This window comes from Anoplophora glabripennis, unplaced genomic scaffold (genome assembly GCF_000390285.2).
Source record: "Anoplophora glabripennis isolate ALB-LARVAE unplaced genomic scaffold, Agla_2.0 scaffold82, whole genome shotgun sequence".
NCBI lineage: Eukaryota > Metazoa > Arthropoda > Insecta > Coleoptera > Cerambycidae > Anoplophora > Anoplophora glabripennis.
The window spans coordinates 969,461-994,756 of NW_019416227.1; the positions used below are offsets into that span (position 1 = coordinate 969,461).

The window sequence follows — 25,296 nt, forward strand, 5'->3', positions numbered from 1 at the left end:
TTAAATTTATTGATTAAATAGAAATATTTTACATAACGACTTTACACAGCAAATAAACAAATCATTTTAGATGTTTATATATAATCAAAATATTTATAAAATTGATAAATAGATTAGTATGACACAATTTATATTAGACACTAAGGAAATAAATTAATACTGTTCTATTGGTTGTATCCGTATATCTACATTCTCATAGTGTATTTATAAATACAAGAATTATAATGCACCTCTCTAGATTAGGCAACACCCTACACATTCGTAACAATTCTGTTGATCGCAGGATTCAACAGTATCGCAATAAATCTACATACTATCACGAAATTTTAAGGTTAGACTATTAATAAAAGAAATTTCTCTAGAGATGAAAGGAGAAAATATTTCTTTTTTATTTCAACGCAAGTATATCGCATTCGTTCGTCTTTTTTGCGGTAAATATAATTCTCTCATCCCAATACAACATATCATCCTTAACAGAAACGACTCCTTCCATTGAAATCGATTGCTCCACTCAAACTCGTTCTCGCAGTAGTATATATTAATTTGTCTATGTACATATTTTTATGCTCGATACGATCAAATATTAATTTAAATTATTTACAAATAAAATCGCGAGTACCATTAAGTATCTACCTAGACATCGCAACGAAGGCGAGTGCAACCAGAAGAGGCAGAGCTATCCCGCGAATGTAATCACTAGATGAAGAACTAGGTTCCGATTTGTCCTTTTTCAACACTCCCTTGATTTTCTCCACAATGGTCTTGTTGACCACCATCTTGGAATCGCAGGCGGTGTATTTGATAGCTTCCGCCACCTTCCCATTGAGAATCCTGAAATTATATTCGTTGTAGTCCAAACCGGCATGCAAGAAGACGGGTAGCTTGTTCGATAGCACCCACAAGGTATTGTCGGCGTCAACTTTGATGTCGCTGGGGTACACCATCGTCTCGTTGTTCCAAAACACCCTACTATGAGAAGCCGTGGTGTAGTTGGTGTTGGTGATCCTCCAACAAATAACAGCGTTTAGATGAATCGAAGCGAAGAAAATAACGTTGGACTTCTTGTCCACGTAAGAAGCACCGCTCTGTCCCTTCTCCCCTCTGGTGCCCAGCCTTCTGAACTGGTGGAAGTTCGCTGTCGAGTTGGTGGCAAAATCTTCATCGCGCAGCACCTTGGTGCTGACTGCGAACTCATCAAAGCTCGTTATGGGGTGGAAAAACAACGTGCTGTAGCCTTCCGGATCCGCTCCAGACAAGGCCAAGCCAAAGAGTCCTTCATCCCCCATGAACTCCACACCTCCGACCGTCATTTTCCCCGCCACGGGGTTGATGTTGAAGTAGTGGTGTTTCACCAACCAAGATCTTTGTTCTTTGTAGGAGTAAACCACCAAGCCCGGTCCGAACACGTCGGCTAGGTAGGCGAAGGTGTTCTGGCAATCCTCGTCCTCGACGGCGATGTTGACGAAGCCGCTCTCGTTCTTGTACATCTGACTGTCGGGGATGGTGTAGGAGCGTATGAGCTGGTCCGATCTCAGGTCGTAGATGAGTAGTCGGGGTTTGACCAGCTGTTTGATGGTGGGTTCCAATACGTCGATGAAGCCCGAGTCCAAGACCCACAAGCGGCCGCAGAGGTCGGCGCGGATCTTGAAGGTGGACACTATTTCCGGGGGGTCGTTGATGCGTATCTTGTGGGCCTCCCAGCTCGGGTATGGGTACAATTTTGGGGAGTTCGAAGGAGCTTCTGAAATATAAAAAAAAATGGTAAATAAAAGAGATTATAAGATTTTACACAGAGTTGGGCAAAGGACACTAAAACGACAAAGTAAATTTAATGAACAGTAAATTGTCTTTGCCCTACAGATTTCAATGTGCATATTTATAAAAATCCTAACCTAGTCCTAGACTTACAGAGGTCTTAAGACCTGTCCTTGAAAGTTCCTATCTTTTAACTTCTTTAGGATCAAGACTAATACCGTGACAAGTACGCATGCCCATTTTATGGCCAATTTTTAAGATTGAGTTATGACCAAATTCTTATAAACGTAGTAAAAAAGTAGGACTGTTGAGTCAAGATTAAAATATTTTTATGAACTCATTGAAATAAATTATTATTTTTTACAGTAGAGTAATATTTACTTTGTTTTGTAATCACACACTTCATTCTTATTTGATAAGTAAGGCTGTCAGAACTGAGCCGCGGGACATAGGCGTACGCATTGTTTATTAAAAAGCAACAAATTAAATTGTCTACAATGGATAGGAATTAATTACGCAACATCTGCACGATAACAAAGGCAACAGTATACTAACGTGACATGACCGTGAAAAACATCCTTAATTTACCAATTACCGCAACTAATGGTTCTGGTTTAACTCAAAATGGCGGTTTGACATATCAATTCAATTAAAAAACTATAAAAATTTAATTTTTCCAATATTTAAATCAAAATATTGAGTTATAGTATAAAAATATACTTAAAATTCAAAGTTACATTTCAAAGTTGACAATAGGGATTTTTTTCCAAAATGGCAGTTGAGAACGGTACTTTATCAATATGCAGCGACTTTAAATTAGTTAAAAGTCCCTAGGGATTTTAAATAATAATAATAATAATAATATAACCGTTAAGCTATTTTTCACGACCAACCAATTTTATGGTTAGTTTAGGTTAGCTCTGGGTCGGTAAACTCAAAATTTTGTATTGCAAAGTACATCTTCTCATAATCACAAGGATTAGTCCTGAAGTCGTAGCCTTCTGCGATAGAGAAATGTTTCCTAAAATTATACAATCCCTGATAAAAATTCAGTTTACAACAAACTAATTTTGGGTTACATTCATTTGATTTCTAAGAATGAATAAATTATTACTTGACAATTTAACTAGCGGAAATAATTGCTGCAACTGAAAGACATATACACATACATTCACACATAAAATAACCACCCTGGTAATATTTTTATTTTCAAGTAAGTATAGGGAAAAAAATTCCCACAAAAGTTCCATGGTGTTTTGAAGACTTCAAAAACTTAGAAAAACAATTGAACTTGGCATATAACGAGCGTTCAAATAAAAACGTGGTCGAAGTTGGCCCTGACACATTGGACGTAGGGAGTAGCTTATAGTGACCAACTTAACCTCATTTCTCAACGAGCTGTATAGCAGCTGTCAGTTTCAATAACGTTAATGACTATATAACTTTATTTTAGAGAATAATCGTGATAACAATAACAAACAATTAAAGGAGCTGCGGAAAGTGTCCCCCTCCTTGTTATAACAATAAATTAAAGCAGCTGCTGAAAGTGTCCCCCTCCTTGTTCCAAGCACTTTTCACACCTGTTCCTCAAAGAATTAAAGACATTTTCTAAGATGCTCGGGGTATTGTTAATTTCACGAATCTTGTCTATAAGTCGAGCCTGCAGATGGTTTAAATCAGGAATAGGCAGTTCAAAAATAGTGTTTTTAAGGTAAGGCCACAAAAAGAAATCACACGGCGTAATATCACATGACCTCGGTGGAAATTCATGTTCAGCATTGAGACTTATTAGTCGATTTTGGAAAACTTCCCTCAACATATTCATCGTCTCGCCTGCCGTATGTGCCCTTGCGCCATCTTGTTGAAAGTAAAAGTTTGTAATTTCGTTTTCTTCCAGCTGGTTAACAAAAGGAGCGATAATTTCTTCTCTATACCTTTGCGCAGTAAGAGTACCATTAAAAAAAATAGGTCCATAAATCCTCCTTCGATTGAGAGCACACCAAACTCCAATTTTTTGAGCGTGTAGAGGGCCCTCGACAAAAAAGTTATCTGGTTTTTCAGAAGACCACATTCTCATATTCTGTGAGTTTACGTAACCACTTAAATGAAACCAGGCTTCATCAGAAAAAAAGGTGATATTATGAAGTTCACCGTAGTTGTTTAAAAACCATTCACAAAATACAGCCCGTCGCGGAAAATCAACTTCATGAAGTTCTTGCTGACAAGTTAAACGATAGGAGAACAAACGCAAATCTTTTTTTAACACTGTGTGGCAGGTACCGACTGATACTCCCACCATTTGTGATAAAACACGTACAGAAGTTCTTGGCGCATTTTCCATTATTTGTTGGACATTTTCTTTTAATTCTTCAGTCCGCTTTTTAGGTCGGCCGCTTCCTTCTTTTCTTGTTACACTGCCCGTTTCACGAAAAACATTAACACAACGCTGAACTGCACTTTGAAAAATTTTGTACTCAACAACGCCGGGAAATTGATTTTGAAATTCTATGAAACATTCCTCAATAGAATACTTCCATATTCCATCAATCTTGCGTCCATTTCTAAAGTAGGACTCTATGATAAACACTTTTTGTTCTTGAGAAAACACCATTTTAAACGCTTTTTAAAACGAAAATATTCAAATTGATAGCGGCGATATAGCGCTTTGACAGATGACGTTTAAGTTCATTTGCTATACGCTACGCCCTACGTTCAAATTTTCAGAACCAACTTGACCACGTTTTTATTTGAAAGCTCGTTACAACTAGAGCACTGTGTTTTACGTTTTTATTTATGTTCAATTTTAATTCTTAAAACGAATCTAACGAAGTTTCATTTACTTATTTACGATTTTCGATTAGGGACCGATTACCAAAATTGATCGGGTATCGATTTCGAAAGTCATTTTCGAAACGCTCCACGCTCACAGTTGTAAAATTACAAAGTTCATTCGTACCACATTAGAAGCGACCTACTTTTGGCTTTCGATTAGTAGTTGTTCTGCCTCGATTAGTTCATGCATTCGGAAATTATGAGTAGAAAGATCATTTCGTGTTTTGTTATACTGATTTTTCGGAATGATAGGTTCTGCATGAACGATTTTGCAGACGTATCCACATCCACGCTCGTCAAAATCTATTTTTTGCTTACGCGACCTACAACTGACTTTTAAATGACGATCAGACAACATATAGGTTATTAGCAGCTGCAGATGACATTTAAAACTCAAGAAAGAAAAAGAAGTCAATGAAACTGTAACAATTGTAACACTGTTTGCAAATACGGCTTAAGGATAATGGCTATGGACGAAGTTTTCTCACATTAAATAATCACATTTGTTTTTATGTCATAGTTGCGGCAAGGTAATACGTCTTGAAATAGCAGCAATGATTTTACATTTATGTTAATCAGTCTTTTCCCCTGGACAACACACGTAACTATCTTTTATATGAATCACGAGTTTATCATTCAATTCAGTTGTCAAAGTATTTGAAAATGTAGACCTGTTTTCAAGAATAATTTTCGTTATTAGTATAATATTTTAGACAATGAAACTGATTTGTACTGTTAAATTATAAGTTGTATTTATATCCGTTAATATTATTAAATTTACTGTCAAATATCTTGATGAAAAGGTACCCTTACCAAAGTTAACAACCAGAAAAAAATTTTGAAAATATTGCTCTCTGAAACAGTGCTATAGTTTAAAAACTAAACGCAAAATAGATTTCTTACAATGAAGTCAACATTGCAATTTTTATACATTTCTAGAGACATTTATTACCTACCACACCATTAAAAATTAAACATCTATCTGAAAGATGGCGCCTGTACTGTTTAATCAACGAGTTAAAATATGTTATATTTTGATGAAAATTTAATAATCCTCTTTTATCTAATGTCCGTTGTCTATGCGATATGGAGGACAAGCGGGCCCCTCTAATTATTGGCATTGCACACTGTTTCACGATAAGTTAGTTCGTCCGCGGCCAGAGGGCAGTGCGATCGACACCGTCAAATCTTCGAAACAGAAATTTGTTGCTTAAACTGTTGTGATAAGGTAATAAAAGTATAGTCCGGTCAAATTAGTCATAAAAATAGTGGTCAAATAACAAAAATTCCGACAGAGCAAAATTTTGGTGGAGACCTTGGGTACACCATTAGAAATAAAGTGTCAAAAGTCCCCACCGATCCCATGTGTGCTAAAAAAGTTATTCGGGGTCAAAGGTCAAAATTCGAGGTTTTTTGGATTTTTTTCGAAAACGCTAAGTTTTATCAAAAAAGTAGCTGGGACAAAAATTTAGATCTTAAAATTATCTACAAAAATGGTCCTTATATTTTTTTTCTAAGAGCCACCATTCCTGAGATATCGCGATTCTAAAAGTTGAAGGAGTCACTTTCTACATGATATGAACATATATGCAACGTATATACATAGTCAGGCACTTAATGCAAGTAAAAAATGCATATTTGTGTCTCTTATATGTATAAACTCTGAGAATATACACTCAAAAGAAACTCAGTCCCTTAGTCGAAATGATGCAGATTGCAGATGTCCGTATAATTGAAACAGCAATAGAACAATTTAATGCAACAAATACAACTATTGTAGTTGGTGAAAATGTTGACTTATTAATACTACTCACTGCAAGGACTCCAGTTGATAAAATTATATATTTTTTAAAACCTGGAAAGGCTCAACAGCGAACAGAAATATATTCTTCAAAAAGTTTATCTGCTTATCCAAAACGCCAAAACCACATCTTATTTTTACATGCGATAACCGACTGCGATACTACATCAGCAATGTTCAGAAGGGGTAAAACATCAGTATTAAAATTATTTGGAAAAAAAGATTTGATTGATTGCAGAAATTGATTCTTCACCTCAAACAATAATCACAAAAGGAATTCGCTTTCTCCTTGCTGTTAAGGAGCTCCAAAAAAAATTGATTGTATAGATAAATATAGATATTTAACTTCTGTAAAAAATACACGAAACAAGAAACAAGTACAACTATCTTGTCTTCCTCCAACATCGGCTTCTGCTAATCAACACTTGTATCGAGTATACTATCAAGTTCAGACATGGCTAGGCAATCAACTGAACCCAGAAGACTGGGGTTGGAAATTAACAGATAATACTTTGGAACCGATTCAAACTTTACTTCCACCTGCTCTGGAAAAACTCCTAAACACTATTTTTTGCAATTGCAAAAAAGGTTGTAGTGCTAAATGTGGCTGTAGAAGAGTAGGGTTACTGTGTTCTCCAGCGTGTACTAATTGCCAAAGCCAGTCTTGCTCAAATGTCCAATTGAATACAACAGACGAAGATTCATGTGATTTCGATGAAGAGACAGCTGATTCATCTTCATTTGAACAATTTATGAACATCCAGCAAGAAGAAGAGGAAGAAGAAGAAGAAATCGAAGAAGACATGACTGTTGAAGTCGACTTTGAAGAGTATGAATCAGATTAAAATATCAAAAGAAATCAGAACTACAGTTAAAGTCAATAACCAATATCAATATCAATAATCGTCATACAGTTAAAAGAGTATCTGAAAATTCCATCATAACAGTTCGTGGAGTAGGCCTACCGGGGAAACCACGTTAAAAAAAACGCGTCAAAGTACACTACCTCACAGGTGGTGTGGAAATGTGTGCATATCATGTAGAACGTGACTCCTTCAACTATTAGAATCGCGATAACTCAGGAATGATGGTTCTTAAAAAAAGTATAAGGACCATTTTTGTAGATAATCTTGAGATCTATAATTTTCATCAGCGCTACTTTTTTAATAAAACTTAGCGTTTTCGAAAAAAATTAAAAAAACCTCAAATTTTGACCTTTGATCCCGAATAACTTTTTTAGCACACATGGTATCGATGGGGACTTTTGACACTTTATTTCTAATGGTGTACCCAAGGTCTCCACCAACATTTAGCTCTGTCGGAATTTTCATTATTTGAAATGTCTATTTTGACCGGACTAAGTAATAAATGTCCTAAATTAAGGCGACCAGACGTTTTGCTTTGACGAGAATTTCATGTTTCGACTAAGCAATAAAACTTTAATAGCAATTATTGTTATTCGGATCATTTATTATAACGGCAGCACTAGCGCCATCTAATTGTTGTTAGAGTTAGTTTTCATATAAATGGTACAGAAGAATCTGCGGGCACAAAATTTGTTCTGATAGATTTCTCTCCATTGCATTTTTTGTATTACTTAACGGTATTACCTGATATATTTAGATACGCTAACGAGGCTGCTACTCCTCGTCTCAGTCTTGGTATGGCCACGAACAGCCTGTCTTCGAACACCTCCAATCCCGTGGGAATGTTGTGTTCGGGGAAAAACCTCCTCGACTGCAGCGCCTCCTGTCGCTCTGTCTCTGTAGGGTATACGTAGTCCAGCATTTTCCATTGGTACGCTACTTTCAGATTGTCCATCACCATCCCACGTGTGGAGGCTAACAATACGGGAAGTAGTAGACGAAACATTTTTATCTGGAAAAAAATCGTACCACTCTTATTGCGATGTTTGTCTAAATATGGCATCGATTAAACGTGCGTAAGAGGGTCAGTGTATTGTTATCACGTAGATGTATGTGCATACGTTCACGAACTTTTATTAATAATATGTAATAGTAAATATTTATAAGTAAAACATGTTTTTAATATCCGTATTCTGTTAATTATTTCGCAAGCACATCACTTTATTTATATCTTGCCCTTGTGAACTCTTATTAATTACAGTTGAATACTTAATTTTTTCCATTACTTACAAGTGATTTGTTTTATTTATAGAGGAATTACCTTTTTAAGGTGATGACATCTGCTTCGATATCTTGCTACTTAATTAACAGAATATTCGTTCAAATTAAGTTAACGACGAAATAAGATCATTCTCAAAAGTTATTTAAATCGTTATGTTGCATCAGGTCAAGAGACAGTTTTGTTGTTCTTTTTAAAAACACATACGAGTATTGTTCAGAAAATAACCCACTAAACACGAAACGTAAATGAAACGTTGCAAATGAGATGTTTTACTAAACATTTGAGACATTAACTAGAAACGTTTCTGTTTCATTACAGAAATGTAGCACTTGAAAACTTATTTAGTGAAACATAGCCGAAACGTTACAATTGAAGAGAGTTTGAAACATTACTCGAAACATTCCCTTTCGATCTCGGAAACATAACAGACGAACAACCCTTTGCTATTTTTGCTTATCTTATGGAACATTCGGCATTAGTTAAATTTTGCTCTCAATCCCCAATCCTTCTCAAGCGTTAGTTCATTTGCCTTTGTTATATAAAGACATAATTAGAAAAAAAAATGTGGTAGCATATTTATAACACAAGTCTAGAAAAAATGTATGTTCGTGACTTGCGTAGACTGCGCGTAACAGCCCGAGTTTATTTGTTTCCCGTGTGTCGTTTCAATTCGTATTATGTTAGGTTAGGTTTGCGGTTTGCCAGTTTGCTTGGTTTCGTTGTTCTTCATCTTTACTTTGACGCTATTTTATGTGATAATTTGTAGTGTGTGCAGTTGTGGTTATTGTAAGGTGCATATAAAATAATGAATATTGATGCAAAATGTTTAAAATGATATGTGTAGAGATTTCCAATTTTGCATCACATCTACCTAAATATAGTTATACCCACTACCTATTACAGACAAGAGGACAAGGGACAAGAACTAAGAAAATGGAACAGCAGTTATACGTTTCGATATAAATTTGAAGAGCAACTACTTACTCAGTGAGAACTATTTGAAATATGGATGAATTAAGTGAAATATACGTCTTTTATTTTATATTTTGTACAATGTGTACATGCTGAAATAAAAGAGTTTAAGTATACCTACAGATATTTACTTTGTCAAGATATCATTTTGTATCCTTATTTCTGCTGTATAATTTATTATTATTAAAAGGATAGATGTAATATTGACCATGCGTTGAAGAAATTATAACTTTATGTTATTTTCCAGTAATGTTATTTGTTTTTCATGTACCTACCATTTCAAGATTCATAATCATAACTATAACTTTTTCTAATTATCAGTTCGTCATTGTTACCATATTCATGATGGCCTCAACATTAGAAAATTTCCATTTCAGAAGCGTATTTGAACAATATAAAATGTGTAGCTTTTTTAAATGCTTCTGATATTGTTTTGTGACATTTATATTTGTACGATATATGAATGGCAAAATTCGTAATCCTATTAGAAACTTTTTTCAGTGGCTTCTCAAAAAGAAAGAAATCCTTGGTAAAAGTTGCCGCATCCCAAACTAGAAGCGCATATTTATTTTTTTTTAATATACAATGTAACTTATTTTAGTTCGAATTAAGTCATTCACAATACAAATAAAAATATTACAAAAGAGTATTAGAGATATTTAAAAAAATTCTCACACTAATTATACTATTTCAAAAACACTTGAAATGAAAATTATCTAAAGTTGAGAGCATTATGAGGACAATATGGTAATAAAAATATTATGTTACTCAAACATTTCTGAAAATATACTGAAACGTAAAACAAAAATATCGAGGGCATAAATGGAACATAAAAAGAATGTTACTGAAACCAATTTTTTGAAACGTTTCATTGGAAACGTATTTTGGGGAGGACATCTTGGGCTTCTAGAACGTTACCAGAACGTTGCATGGATTTTTTATGAAACGTTTAAAGAAAAATAGAAACGTTTCTGAAACATGTCAGAAACTGAAAAATGTTTAGTGGGAACCGAACTTTATTTTTTTAAACTTTATTATTAATTTTATACATTATTAGCCCTGTTTGCTACAAAGTACTCCATTGTTTCCATTCCAATGTCAAGTTATTTTAATTATTGTTTTTGGAGTGTTTCTGGCCATGGCCAATTCGATAACAGGTCTGATGCGAGAAAAATTGTCCAAAAAATAGAAAATTGCAAATATCTCTAAAAGTAGCAACAGCAACCCTAACAATGCTTATATGGCTTGAAAGGAAGTTTCGATCAGAATACGACAGAGTAAACAAATATAGGGCGTTCCAGTTAAGCTAACAAAGTTATAGCTGTTTGAAGTTATCAAAATGTAACAGCAAAAATGCAACACCTAGTATTAAATGTTTTAATTTGTTCATATACCATGATTTAGTGTTACCTATGCCCTTTACAGGTACCGAAAATCCACGTGATATCACGCTCCTGGAAAGAGTTCTAACACGCGGACCTTTGCATCTCTCAAATTTTTCCTTTCAAAATGAATATCTCCAAATCTATACCTTCTACTATCGAAATAAATGAAATATACCTCTGAGTTTGGAAACCGATATTAAGAAAACGTAAAGGCTAAAAATTTTGAAATTTGGACAGGGTATCCCGTTTAAAACTCCCCAGCTGGATATCTCGAAAACGGAAAAAGATAAATGATTTCTGAAAAATCCACTGTATAGTTTCAATAAATGGCTTGACTTGTGAGTACAAATCCTGTTCCTCTCAGTGCAGGTATAGATGTCGCTGCGATCCGAAAACATATATTGTTGACAGCAGTTTTGAAAAGTGGCGCACATGAAAAATCTCTAAATTATAAGCAACTTTTGTGATATAAACAAAATTTCGAAAAGCCACTAGTTCCCGAGATACTTGGATTTGAGGTAATTTTTTTTCTAGGAGGAAGATTTTTTAAAGTTAAGTTTTCAGGCATAACTACTGCAGATTTTCGTCGTATTAGATTGCTTTGAATAATACAGTAATGAATTAATTTTATTTAACTAATAGATATCACAGGAAATTATTTCATTTAATCTTGTTTACGCAAATCATAGTCTTTTCGATCAAGACGGAGTAATATTTATTTAACAAAAACTGATGCAAAATTAACAAAAATTACAAATTCAGAAATCATTTATCTTTTTCCGTTTTCGTGATATCCAGCTGGGGAGTTTTAAACACCCTGTATAGCCTCACTATTATTCCATTGTGTGCTAAAATTTCAGTTAGTTTCGTTATCCCATTTTTTTAGTTATTAATTGAAAATGTTGAAAAATCACGGTTTTCTACTTACAAAATTGATACTTCTCAGTTTAACTCATCGTAAATTTTTTGTTAATTGATAAAAAAATTCCAAAATTTTACTGACGATAAGTCGAACTATTGTCTTTAGTACTGTGAAGGTCATTTGTCTCAAAAGCTCTTCTTTTTAGATTAAACGTTTAGAAAAAATGAGATTTTCAGTGTCAAAAATGATTTTTGCAAATTGTTTTTTTATTCAATAATTTTGTTGTTTAAAATGGAGTACAACAGTTTGTTGTTTTTGTTATCATCAGTATTACTTTATTTTTTAAGACTAATGAAAAATTTATTGTAGAAATTTCAGTTAATTATGCGTCAGTTAATTGAATCCAATATCAACAATGTACAATGTAAGCGGTTATGTTATTTAATGTATTGCACTATCTATGTATTAAATAGACATAGTCGTGCAGATTTAGTTACAATTTACTAAAGATGCTTAGATAGCTCGACGAACTAGATATAATAATATAAGATTTAAGTGCATTTAAAACCAAAAATGTGTTTTAATGGTACTGACGAAATATTTGTCCAAAAATTGATTCTCAGTTCTGTTCCTCATCTGGAAAGATTCTCATATTAGATACTCCTCCTGAAAAGTAAATCAGTTGGATATCGTCCAATGCCTAAGAGTTTGACGAAAGTAGTAATCGAAACATTAATAGAAGGAGATCTTGAACAATTAGTTTTTTGTAACCGAGGTAAAAAATTTCAACAAATTATTATATTTCCTTAATGTTTTTATATCGGTATACAATTTAAGATGTCCCAAAAGACAAAGAAGAAAATAAAAAAATTGTCACTGATTGTGAGTTTTATTTCCTATTACAACCTTGCCGCATAGGATTTGCCCTCGGGCACGTCTATGTTAATCAGCCTCATTGCTTTTGATTAAAAAATTACGCAGGCAACTCGGTTGTCACCACGATTTTAGCCTGACCTTGCCCCGTTAGATAAAATGGCGAAATGCTTCCAGTTCCAAGTGATACGATTGCAAATTCCATCGCACTAAGGGACACTTAATTGGCCCAATAATAAAAATACTTCTTGTTCTCAGCGTCTCACCTTGAATTTGTCGCCGTAGTTGCAAAAATTGTTTATACAGGGTGTCCAAGAAGACCCGAACCCTGCAAAAACTTTTCAGGATTAGGTGGTGTCAAAAAAAGTTTCTGATAACAGTTGTAGAATGTTAAGAAATATGTATGCTGATGACTTTTGGGACACCCTGTATTTCTGTTACGAAGTGCTATGTAAAAATGGAGTTTTCCAAAAAACCTACACACAGATATCCTTCTTTAGGCGAGTGTTGGCGTTGTTATTTATATTTTTACGCAAGAACTGACGGAATAAAAAATTATCGCCAATATCATCAGACATTAAATGTTAGAAATTGTTCCCCAATCTTTGAGTAAAACAGTAATCTACACATCGACGAAACAATTTTAAATTGGCAATAGGTAGTGACATGATGAATAGTGGGTATGTACAGGGTGATTCACTATATTTTGACCCCCTTTAACTTTTTTGTTTTAAGAGTTATAAAAAAATGTGAAATACAAAAGTTGCACGATTTTTTATGAAATTTTCGAAAAACAAATGAAGTTCAAACAAAATGGCCGCGGATGTTAATTTTGTTAATTTAAACGGAACACCCTGTATATTTTTACATATTTGGATAGAACGTTCATTGTCGAGCATAGTCATATAGGGTTTGTTGGGTCCATCTCTAATAATAGGCGAGATAATATTAAAAAACGAAATGATGTTTTTTTATTAAGAAAATAAGACATCTTGTAATTGTTAGACCTCTTTCAGGCATTTCTGCCTTTTTTCCAATTACGTAAGGATTTAGATTTAGTTGTAATATATTTTGACATATCGGACATTGATATAGTCCAAAATGCGTTTAGGTATTTTAAGTAAATCTCACTAATTAGACCAATTACTCATGGACAATCTTATATATGGTAGGTCGTGACAGTGACAGGTAGTAATGTCATGATAACATTGTTATTGTTTGACAGTTTGTATTAGTATTTAATTAAAATGGGTTACACAGAAGTAGACAATTGAAATATTATTAGGAATTAAAATAAACTATGGAGAATATCTTAACTACTCTATCATAATTCCTACAATATATATAAATTTTCTACTTATGTGTAACCCATTTTAAATAAATAATAATATAAACTGTCAAACAATAACAATGTTGTCATAATGTTACCTGTCACTGTCACGGCCTACCATATAACATTGTCCATGAGTAAATAAGTCCCTCACGGACTAATTAGTGCGATTTAATTAAAATACTTATACCCATTTTGGATTATATCGATGTTCGATATGTCAAAATATATTGCAAATAAATCTAAATCCTTACGTAATTGGAAAAAAGGCAGAAATGCCCGAAAAACGTCCAACAATTACAAAATATTTTATTTTCGTTCTTTTCGTTTTTTAATATTATCTCAATTATTGTTAGAGATGGACCCAACAAACCATATATGACTGTGCTCGACAGGGAACGTTCTATCCAAATGTGTAAAAATATACAGGGTGTTCCATTTAAATTAACAACGTTAACATTCGCGGCCATTTTGTTTGAACTTCATTTGTTTTTCTACTATCATATCTGAAAAATTCATAAAAAATCGTGCAATTTTTGTATTTAACATTTTTTTATAACTCTTAAAACAAAAAAGTTAAAGGGGGGGTCAAAATATAGTGAATCACCCTGTACACAGCTTAAAGAAAATGTGGAATTATTCACAATTATAAATTATTCGTAATTGGTTAACATAAATGCATATATTAGACATATTTTACTTACTTTTGAAATGATTAAAGTAAACATAACCGCTAAATGATCGAATTTGCAGTCCTAATAACAGTCTCTAGTTGTTGTTTTGAATACAAATCAATTTCACTTTGGTTCGTGTCAGTATAATTGCTCAATATGTCGGAATTTATAAAAGAAAGTTGTACTAACTGTAAATTATATGTTTTTTTTAATAATGGTTAATTAGATATTGATAAATGTGCGCGAGATTTTTTACTTGATCGTTTGAAATTCGGAAAATTTTCAAAATTGTAATCGAAATAATCTCCGAAATATTCTAATGGATCGTCACCGTAAGACTACCTTTATAATAGTTCGCCTAACCTACGAAAGAGGTCAGATGTGTAATATTTTCGACATGTAGGAAAATAATAAATTTCATTGTTGTTGTTTCATATTAATATTGGTCAATTATCGATTATTGTTTTTTATCAACATATTAAAATTAGTTAGCACAGGAACAGAATAATTCCGAATTGTTTAAAAAATCACGTCATTTCATCGCCAAAAAATAGGCGATGGAGCTATCACGTGAATTATTCTTAAACTTTTAGAGAGTTGATGGACGAATTCTGACTCGTCAAATTAGCAACAGGCGCATCAAAAAGTCTCTAAATGAATTCCAAATAGAGATTTCTCCTCGTTCAACGGTAGAACCAACGCGAAAGTATTATTTTATCAAGCAAGCGTTTCATCGGTGTGCAGCACTTTCTTTTGTGTCTCGAGATGAACTATTTTGTAATAAATAATGTATGACACATGTAGAATTCTTCCTTTGTCTAACCACCGCCTGTTTGTTAAAATAATAACATTGTTTCAATAAATGCACAATGAAGTATGCGCCAGTGTTTACAATTACGATTATCATTGAATAATTGCAGTTTGTTTTGTTTGTTCATCTTCGTGTTGCATCGAAAACAAGCATATTATATTATATCCACGTGTATTTTGCCTGCAACTAATCAAATGAAACGTTGAAGCCTTTCATTTTTAATGATAGAATTGTCTTCTGGCGATCTTGGCCTATTTGGAACGACATTACGCTTGTTTAGAAAGGGTCTGTAAGTGAAATAAATCAGTACCTAGTTGAAGACCTTGTTAGGAAGGTAACATACTTAATTATGAGTGTTAATATATCTCGCAACTGGCCACGAATTATTTTATTAGATGGATAAAAATGGACTGGTATACAGAAATTAAATTAATGTAAAATATTGTGATTCAGGTTTATCGGGAGATAGCTGTTGAAATCCTGAATGAGGGTTAGGTTAAACCGAAACCGAAAGGTAAATATGTAAACTAATTTAATGACTTTTAATTTGCAACTTGCAACTAACGAAATGACACTAAAGATGTTAATTGTTAAACAATAGTTTTTCACAGGAAACGTCCAGCCGCAAATGCAAACACGTATAAAGAACTATTTCGCAAATTAAATAAGGAAGGAAGCACTACTTCCTATGTTTGATAATTGCTTATCATATGTTTATATTTGTAATACCACATATATGTTGAAATTCCGCGTAAAAAGATTTTTCCGTAGTCATTCTATTATATTTTTTATGTACATCTTCATTATAACGAGCGTTCAAATAAAAACGTGGTCGAAGTTGGCTCTGACACATTGGATGTAGGGGTAGGGAGTAGCTTATAGCGACCAACTTAACCTCATTTCTCAACGAGCTGTATAGCAGCTGTCAGTTTCAATAACGTTAATGACTATATAACTTTATTTTAAAGAATAATCGTGATAACAATAACAAACAATTAAAGGAGCTGCGGAAAGTGTCCCCCTCCTTGTTATAACAATAAATTAAAGCAGCTGCTGAAAGTGTCCCCCTCCTTGTTCCAAGCACTTTTCACACCTGTTCCTCAAAGAATTAAAGACATTTTCTAAGATGCTCGGGGTATTGTTAATTTCACGAATCTTGTCTATAAGTCGAGCCTGCAGATGGTTTAAATCAGGAATAGGCAGTTCAAAAATAGTGTTTTTAAGGTAAGGCCACAAAAAGAAATCACACGGCGTAATATCACATGACCTCGGTGGAAATTCATGTTCAGCATTGAGACTTATTAGTCGATTTTGGAAAACTTCCCTCAACATATTCATCGTCTCGCCTGCCGTATGTGCCCTTGCGCCATCTTGTTGAAAGTAAAAGTTTGTAATTTCGTTTTCTTCCAGCTGGTTAACAAAAGGAGCGATAATTTCTTCTCTATACCTTTGCGCAGTAAGAGTACCATTAAAAAAAATAGGTCCATAAATCCTCCTTCGATTGAGAGCACACCAAACTCCAATTTTTTGAGCGTGTAGAGGGCCCTCGACAAAAAAGTTATCTGGTTTTTCAGAAGACCACATTCTCATATTCTGTGAGTTTACGTAACCACTTAAATGAAACCAGGCTTCATCAGAAAAAAAGGTGATATTATGAAGTTCACCGTAGTTGTTTAAAAACCATTCACAAAATACAGCCCGTCGCGGAAAATCAACTTCATGAAGTTCTTGCTGACAAGTTAAACGATAGGAGAACAAACGCAAATCTTTTTTTAACACTGTGTGGCAGGTACCGACTGATACTCCCACCATTTGTGATAAAACACGTACAGAAGTTCTTGGCGCATTTTCCATTATTTGTTGGACATTTTCTTTTAATTCTTCAGTCCGCTTTTTAGGTCGGCCGCTTCCTTCTTTTCTTGTTACACTGCCCGTTTCACGAAAAACATTAACACAACGCTGAACTGCACTTTGAAAAATTTTGTACTCAACAACGCCGGGAAATTGATTTTGAAATTCTATGAAACATTCCTCAATAGAATACTTCCATATTCCATCAATCTTGCGTCCATTTCTAAAGTAGGACTCTATGATAAACACTTTTTGTTCTTGAGAAAACACCATTTTAAACGCTTTTTAAAACGAAAATATTCAAATTGATAGCGGCGATATAGCGCTTTGACAGATGACGTTTAAGTTCATTTGCTATACGCTACGCCTTACGTCCAAATTTTCAGAACCAACTTGACCACGTTTTTATTTGAACGCTCGTTATTTAACTTTAACGATTGCGAATTGACAGTATTGGCATATATTATTTAATTTACGTTCGTGTTTCCGTTACTTTTTATTGTCTACTCCTAAAAGGACACTTTCACAAAGAAACATTTCCGACTGCATTTTCTGCATAAGAGAGTTCATTTTGGATCTATATTACACTTTTTATATTTTAATAACTAACATGTTAAAGATAATATGCAACTAAATAAAAGATTATATGCTAAAAATATTTTACGTAAATTACTGAAATTTGAGGTATCTTTTATTTAAGTAAAGAAAAAAATCACTGAATTGGTATATAATTAATCATTCCGTAGAGGAGATATTTGGGGGGGGGGGGTACTCTCGCTAAAAGAATCGAAGTTTGTACGCCATTGAGTTTTATTTAAAAAAAAATTATCAGTTGTTAATTGTATGTCAAAGAAAAAAGATATTCGAAAGAGTTATTTTCGAGTTACATTAAAAAACAAAAATCAAACGGTTTTCCAGATTCATTCAGGCACAGGTCTCTCGCAATTTAAAAAATCCCTTTTGACCTCAATTTTCCATCTGGAAAATGGGATTTCCAACAAAATACATACTGGACCATTCACAGGAAACATTTCTACAATTATTGATGCAAAACAAATATTAACAAAGAACCATTTTAACTGTTAGTGCAATCGTATAAACTGTTTAAAGGCAGGCGGTGGGTGATGGCGATGCTGCTACAATTTTTGCGTCACTCTTTCTCCACGCCGTAGTTTACTCACCTGTTGGCNCTACAATTATTGATGCAAAACAAATATTAACAAAGAACCATTTTAACTGTTAGTGCAATCGTATAAACTGTTTAAAGGCAGGCGGTGGGTGATGGCGATGCTGCTACAATTTTTGCGTCACTCTTTCTCCACGCCGTAGTTTACTCACCTGTTGGCCGCCTCGTTGCCATGACAACCGCCGTAAACAAAGCTACGAAGTGAGGCGGAATACGAACTGATTTCGATCCGCGTCAATTGCTTATGCTATACGTTGTATGGTACGAGATTGATGTTCGCGCTTAACGAAGGCAATGTCTTTTTAGAAGGCGTTCACCGTACAACGATTCTGTTTATTTCTGCGTATAAAACAAACACAATACATTTTCAACATAGAATTAATACCTAAATTATAAAATTTATATAAAATTAAAAATAATTTTAAATTGCACAACCAGCGGTGTGTCACTTGCATCATCTGGCGAGCCGCCACTGGTGTAACGATCAAAAATCGAAAACCGTCATTGGTGTAAGCATATTAAATTTTTTGGAAGCGCTCCTAGCCAAATAATGAACAAATTTTATGGACTTTTTATTTTTAACTGGATTTCCGATGAATGCATTGTATTTCCTGTAAATATTTTTTGTGAATCGAATAGTTTTGGAATTATTTTAGATTTATTTAAGTATATACTAAACTTATTTTAAATTTAAAACAAAATAACTTGAAAATAACGTGTTTTTTAAAACAAAATGAAATAAGTGAGCTGATCGAATAGCAAAAAGCTCAGTGGCGTAGAAATTCTGAGTTTTGAATAACCGCCCCATAGGTATCTCCGCCCCTGGTTGACATATTTGTATATTCACCGAATTTTTAACCAGTACTCCAAATTTCAACACACTGTATCTCGGGAACCAGCGACTTTAAACCTCTGGTTCATAATAATTTTTGGCCTAAAATGATCCTAGCAACACGGCTCTGATGTTTTTTTTTAACGGGACAAAGTCAAACTTTAACTAAATTTTAAAAGAAAAAGACAAACTAACATTAAATATAAAAATGACATGGACTTAAAAAAATACCCTGTATGGAAGTTAATTCAAGTATTTATCTAAATCCATTTTATTTTTCTAAATAATCTTTACAAATGAAGTCACATGTTCTTCGATACCACAAAATTAGGTTTCTTTTGTTTTTATTTTGCATATTATTTCTTAACTAGCTATCGCTGGTATAATTCAATGATTGTTGAGGCATATAGCCCACAAAGTAGTTGATTCCTGCAATATCAGCAGTTAGGAATCTTGTATATGGGGTTAGATATATTTTATGTTTATGTTGGTACACATATAAACATTTTTTTGACTTTACATAAAATTTTTTAGAAAAAAATAAATAAATATGCATTACNGACGCAAAAATTGTAGCAGCATCGCCATCACCCACCGCCTGCCTTTAAACAGTTTATACGATTGCACTAACAGTTAAAATGGTTCTTTGTTAATAATATTTGTTTTACATCAATAATTGTAGAAATGTTTCCTATGTATGATCCAGTATGTATTTTGTTGGAAATCCCATTTTCCAGATGGAAAATTGAGGTCAAAAAGGATTTTTTAAATTGCGAGAAACCTGTGCCTGAATGAATCTGGAAAACCGTTTGAATTTTTTTTTTTTAATGTAACTCGAAAATAACTCTTTCGAATATCTTTTTTCTTTGACATACAATTAACAACTGATAATTTTTTTTTAAATAAAACTCAATGGCGTACAAACTTCGATTCTTTTAGCGAGAGTACCCCCCCCCCCNACAAACCTAGGTTTCTTTTGTTTTTATTTTGCATATTATTTCTTACTAGCTATCGCTGGTATAATTCAATGATTGTTGAGGCATATAGCCCACAAAGTAGTTGATTCCTGCAATATCAGCAGTTAGAAATCTTATATATGGGGTTAGATATATTTTATGTTTATGTTGGTACACATATAAACATTTTTTTGACTTTACATAAAATTTTTTAGAAAAAAATAAATAAATATGTATTACCTTAATTCATAGAATGATACTTTTTATGACTAACTGGTTATATATATTGCGTGGAACATCTTCAATGCCAAAGTCTAGGTCAACATAACTTAACCACCTACGACTAAAACGACAAAACAAACTGATTGATGAAATTATGTGTCTAGATTCATATTTTATTAATCGGTACTAGCTGGGTCCTTCCCTAATCTTTTACGAGTCGAATTTCCAGGTATTTTAGAGTGCTTAAGGTAGAGATCCATACTTCATAAATGTCATTCTACTCTCGTGACCTTGTGTTTTGACCTTGCGAGACCTTTCTTAAAAAAAAGAGTATCCTATAAACCGTAAACACTTCGTGATTCACGCTACCGGTTAAATTTATTCGATAAGGTTAGGCGAATATTGGAAAAAACCAACAACCTGTGCATTTAAATGGGCAGTTACTACTTAGACATGTATTCCAAGAACTTTGAATGAAATACACTTCTTTAGTCGTCATTAATTATTCATAACGTTTTTTAGCGTGATTTTCTAAAACCATTCTATTTCCAATCCGCTCAACTTCATTATAATTTTATTAATTATGCTTCTGATTGCGAGAAATAATAATATCGATCGATATGGCGTTTATATATTCGAGGAAGTAAGTTTATCAAAAACGTTCTTCAAGGAAACTACAAATGAAAATATTTCCCAGAATCGATTACTTAATGATGTGTCTCATTTAAAAGGATTCGTGGTGATAATGACACCTCATTGTTAATGTGAAATAGAATAGATTGTCAATCTGCATACTTTGATATAAAACAGTAGTACGTGTCTAATTACTAATGGCTTCCTATGAAATGTCGAAAAAAATCAAGTATATGTCTATTTTAATTAACTATTTTTAATTAATTCGCTTTGTGGTCGCAAAGTCAAAAATGATGTCACCGCCGTGGTGAAAATTCAATTATTTATTATATGTATTGAATTTTCGAAACCGAGAGAGTTGCACTAATTAAAGGACAGGACATAGCTACTACAATGCGAAACATCGCCTTGCTATCAAAAGTGATGTCACAGCCGTTCTTGGCGGTGAAAATTCAAAATATTTGGAATTATTCAAATTTCGTGGCTGAAAACGTACATAGGTATTGTATATTTGAAACGGAGAGAGTTGCACGAAACTAAGTTTGTACAGGACGTTAGCTATTACAATACGAAACATCGCTTTACTGTCAAAAATGATGTCACCGCCGTACTTGGTGGTGAAAATTCGAAATATTTGTATTTTCGTACCTGAAAACATGATAGGTATTGAATTTTTGAAACCGAGAGAGATGCACTAACCAAATTTGGATATATATGTTTTTGTATATTACTTGCAAAAGTATCTAGATCTGAACTAGACTTTAGTTCACTTGAGTTAAGGTAAATGGAAAGCCTCTAATAGGTTTAACCTAGAAATTGACTGCTCCGAACTGAATATCTATTAAAATGAAGATTTAGACTTTCCTACTCTTAACCTAGGCCAAAAAAACATACGTTATAGTCTCTACTTAATTAAATCGTTTTAAGTTTTACCGAGACCCGTCCAAAGCCAGTTCAATCCATGGCCGCACCAGAAGGTCAAAAATGTAGATTGCAATCGCGTCGAGACTTAACCTACATTTCGGTTTGATTGTTTTCAGTGAAATAAGCGTACGAGGCGGTGGAAAAAAACACAAACAAGCCGCATTACCATAAACGCCTCAATAAAGTGCCCACAAGGGACTGTCGTGCAAGACGATAAACAAGTTTGTTCCTCCGGGCAACACACCTGAGTTGCATAACGTTTCTAGGTCGGCTGAATAAGAATGAAGTTGCGGCTGCCCGATTATGACCAGCAGTGGCATACGTAGAGTCCAAGAGGTGAAGGGGCTTTATTTTATTTATTCAAATGTTAGTTTTTAGGTAAAATTAAGTACGTTAAATTTTCCCGAAGGGAATTTAATCGAGAATATATTTTTTATGTGTCTTAAGTAGCGTTAATCAATTTCTACATGTCTACTTATGGCTAAAAAATATTTCCCTCAGTGGGAAAGATACAATCGCATAAATCGTGAGGGAGGGGGGTTGTTGTCAGTTTTAAAAATATTGATAATACCCTGCTATTGTCAAATTTGTCGTGTTTTTTTGCACAAATCTTACAATCTTAATGTTTGAATTATCTATTTATTTTTACAACTGTTATAAAACCATAAATTAAGTTTTTAGTCGTAACTTTACTGGCTTATATTAGTTCCTCTATAAATTTTAATGAGATAGGTAGCTTGCCTTACAGATGTTGTAAATAGAAAGTTTAGTAAGTAACTAACAAGTTGAAGTTTGAACTTTAACAGTTCAATAGAATTGATAGAATCTGATAAAAATGTTCAGTGAGTACAGCCTTATAACAAAAAATATAACATGAATACTTAAGGACGTGATCTTAATGAGACATTCTGTATTTAAGTAGAAAAGTAGTTAATATAAATGCCTAAATATCTTTATAACTGCAAGAGAAAAGTGGGTAATAGGTACTTTATAAAATGAGAGACAATACATAACACTTATGTTGCAGTTGAATCATATTGTAAATGTTAATTTAATAATTCCGTGATATGATGACTAATTTGTGACATGGTCAATATTAGCACAGAAGCGATATTAGCTGAATATAATTCTAAATATATACGCAAAATACACAAAATGAGTCGCACGCATTTGAAGGAAAAATTTGCCACATAAAGCGAATATAAAATTTTGCAAAACAAGGAGGGGGAAGCGAGACATGGAGATATCTGGATTAAAAATATTAAAATGATAAATTAAATGCATATTAGTATACTTAAAATAAAGTTAAGTGAAATAATAAAACAGAGAGTTGAAGAAATGAAGTTATTGTAAAATGTAAAATGGTGATGATTGTTGGCGTTTCATTATGACAGATTACTGAACAAGTTGAAAACTATTTAAAAAATGTAGACAAAAAATAAAACACTATTTTTTTCCTATGGACTTAAGCCGTTCGTTTTTGAGATACAGGACGTAAAAAATGATTTTATAACATCAAAATTTGATCATATCTTTTCCAAAATAAAAAAAAAATAATGAATGAAGTGAATTTTGGTGCAGGTAAGTTAAGTGCAGGTATAATACGTCAGTGTTTTTAGTTTTTAATCCACAGATAGAGGGCGCTAGTTACTATCTCTGTGACAGTTTATAACTAAATTGTGTTGAGGTTAGTTTTCTTACAGTGTGTGCATTGTATTGAAATATAAAAAAAACGTAGTTGAGTTAATAGCAGAAAATACTTTTTTAAGAAAAACTCAAAGTCAGCCAGTCTCTATCCTTAATATACAGAATGTTCGCAAACGAGGAGTGATATTTCAAAGGCAGCTTCTTTGGATGAAAATTAACCGATTTAGATTCAATTTCCCTTAGTAGAATTGTACCAAGATAACAAACTTCTATTTAAATCGATTTCTAATAAGTAAGTTGCCTCCAAGAACTTTCGATCCTCGAAATATGTGCAATATCTGTAATTTTGGAAAAGTTATTTAGAAATAATGAAAATAAACTTTGTATTTTGACACCCTGCATCTTTTAGACTAAGATAAGTTTGGTTAAATCGTAATATTCTAGTGTGCGTTCTATGATTGTACCATTACTTATGAGACACCCTGTAGATATCATTGTCCAGATAGACTTGAGTAGAAAAAATTAACGTCACAATTATACATATTTTTTTTATTTTTGGGCTCACCCTGTGGAGTTATTAGCTGTTGAAGTCGTCTGTTGAAAACTGATTGTTCGTTATAACGTTGTTTGTTTAAAAAATAAATAAAATAAAAATTAGTAATTTGTGCAACTTTTGACGTTATTTTGCTTCAAAAGGAACCAATCATTGTTTTTGAGTGTTTGTTACAAGTAAGATATGTCGGAACTTTTTCGTTTAATGCGTCTATTTTGAAAACAGTTCATTGCATCGATAACAAACAAGTAAACATTTTTCAACAAAATTATACAAAAGTCCTAAATTTAAAAAGTAGACCGTTTTTGAGGGCCAAGCGTGCTGAGGGGACCTTGCCTGTAGAAATAGCTTCAAATAACAAAGCTGTTATCCAAAAATTTTCTAAATTTAAAAGGAAACAAAAAAGTTACAACAAAAAATCCCTCAACTTCAACTTTACAGCGTGATTGCAAATGAAAAACAAAATTAATGTCATTTTCTGGACACCCTGTATGTGTTAAGCATCAGCGACATTACTAAAACATTTGTCACTGTCATTAACATGGTTTTGTTTGGTTAATACCAAGTAAATATTTGCAAATTCGTCCGTTGAAACCACTTTTCTGGGATATTTGACGAACAAGGTGAAGCAGTGGACACTTCTACAGTACAGAAGTGTTAATACAGTTGAAATTCTAAGAAACGCCGACATACATAACAATGTCGCGATAACACAACGGCGCGTGATACCGGCAAACCGCTTTCAAAACGTACATAGGTACCAATAAATTTCTTCTTACCACGTCAAAACTTGTGGCACTTAAGTACAACTGGACGAATCGCGACGCTCGCACCTCTCTTTCATAATAACTGCCCCCAGGATTCCTTTCCTAGTGTTTATATGTGCAGAAAAACGTTGGAAAAACAACCGCAAACACTCGCGAGCGCTTCCGACGACAGTTGACTGAAAACTAAAGTCAACCAGACGGAATCGCTCCTAGGACCTCATGGCCTAGCTGTGGAGTTGTCTTCAACGCGACTTCGACTGACCTTCGTCTTTCTTACGACAC

At 33.5% G+C, this 25,296-nt stretch overlaps 1 protein-coding gene across 1 annotated transcript; it reads right to left on the reverse strand.

Annotated features, from left to right (window-relative positions):
- LOC108903418 (protein yellow) lies at window positions 1–25,296 on the reverse strand. Its single transcript, XM_018705587.1, has 3 exons — window positions 25,027–25,296; window positions 7,999–8,266; window positions 1–1,741 (listed from the first exon to the last, which is right to left on the reverse strand). Exons 2-3 carry the CDS (start codon window positions 8,258–8,260, stop codon window positions 630–632), a joined length of 1,374 nt encoding a protein of 457 aa, XP_018561103.1. The 5' UTR covers window positions 8,261–8,266; window positions 25,027–25,296; the 3' UTR covers window positions 1–629.

Excerpts from the sequence above, each read along its gene's own strand:
- LOC108903418 (XM_018705587.1), bottom strand. The coding sequence starts at position 8,260 with ATGTTTCGTCTACTACTTCCCGTATTGTTAGCCTCCACACGTGGGATG. Across the intron at positions 1,742-7,998 it reads AGCGTATCTAAATATATCAG|AAGCTCCTTCGAACTCCCCA; the intron begins GTAATACCGTTA and ends TTTATATTTCAG.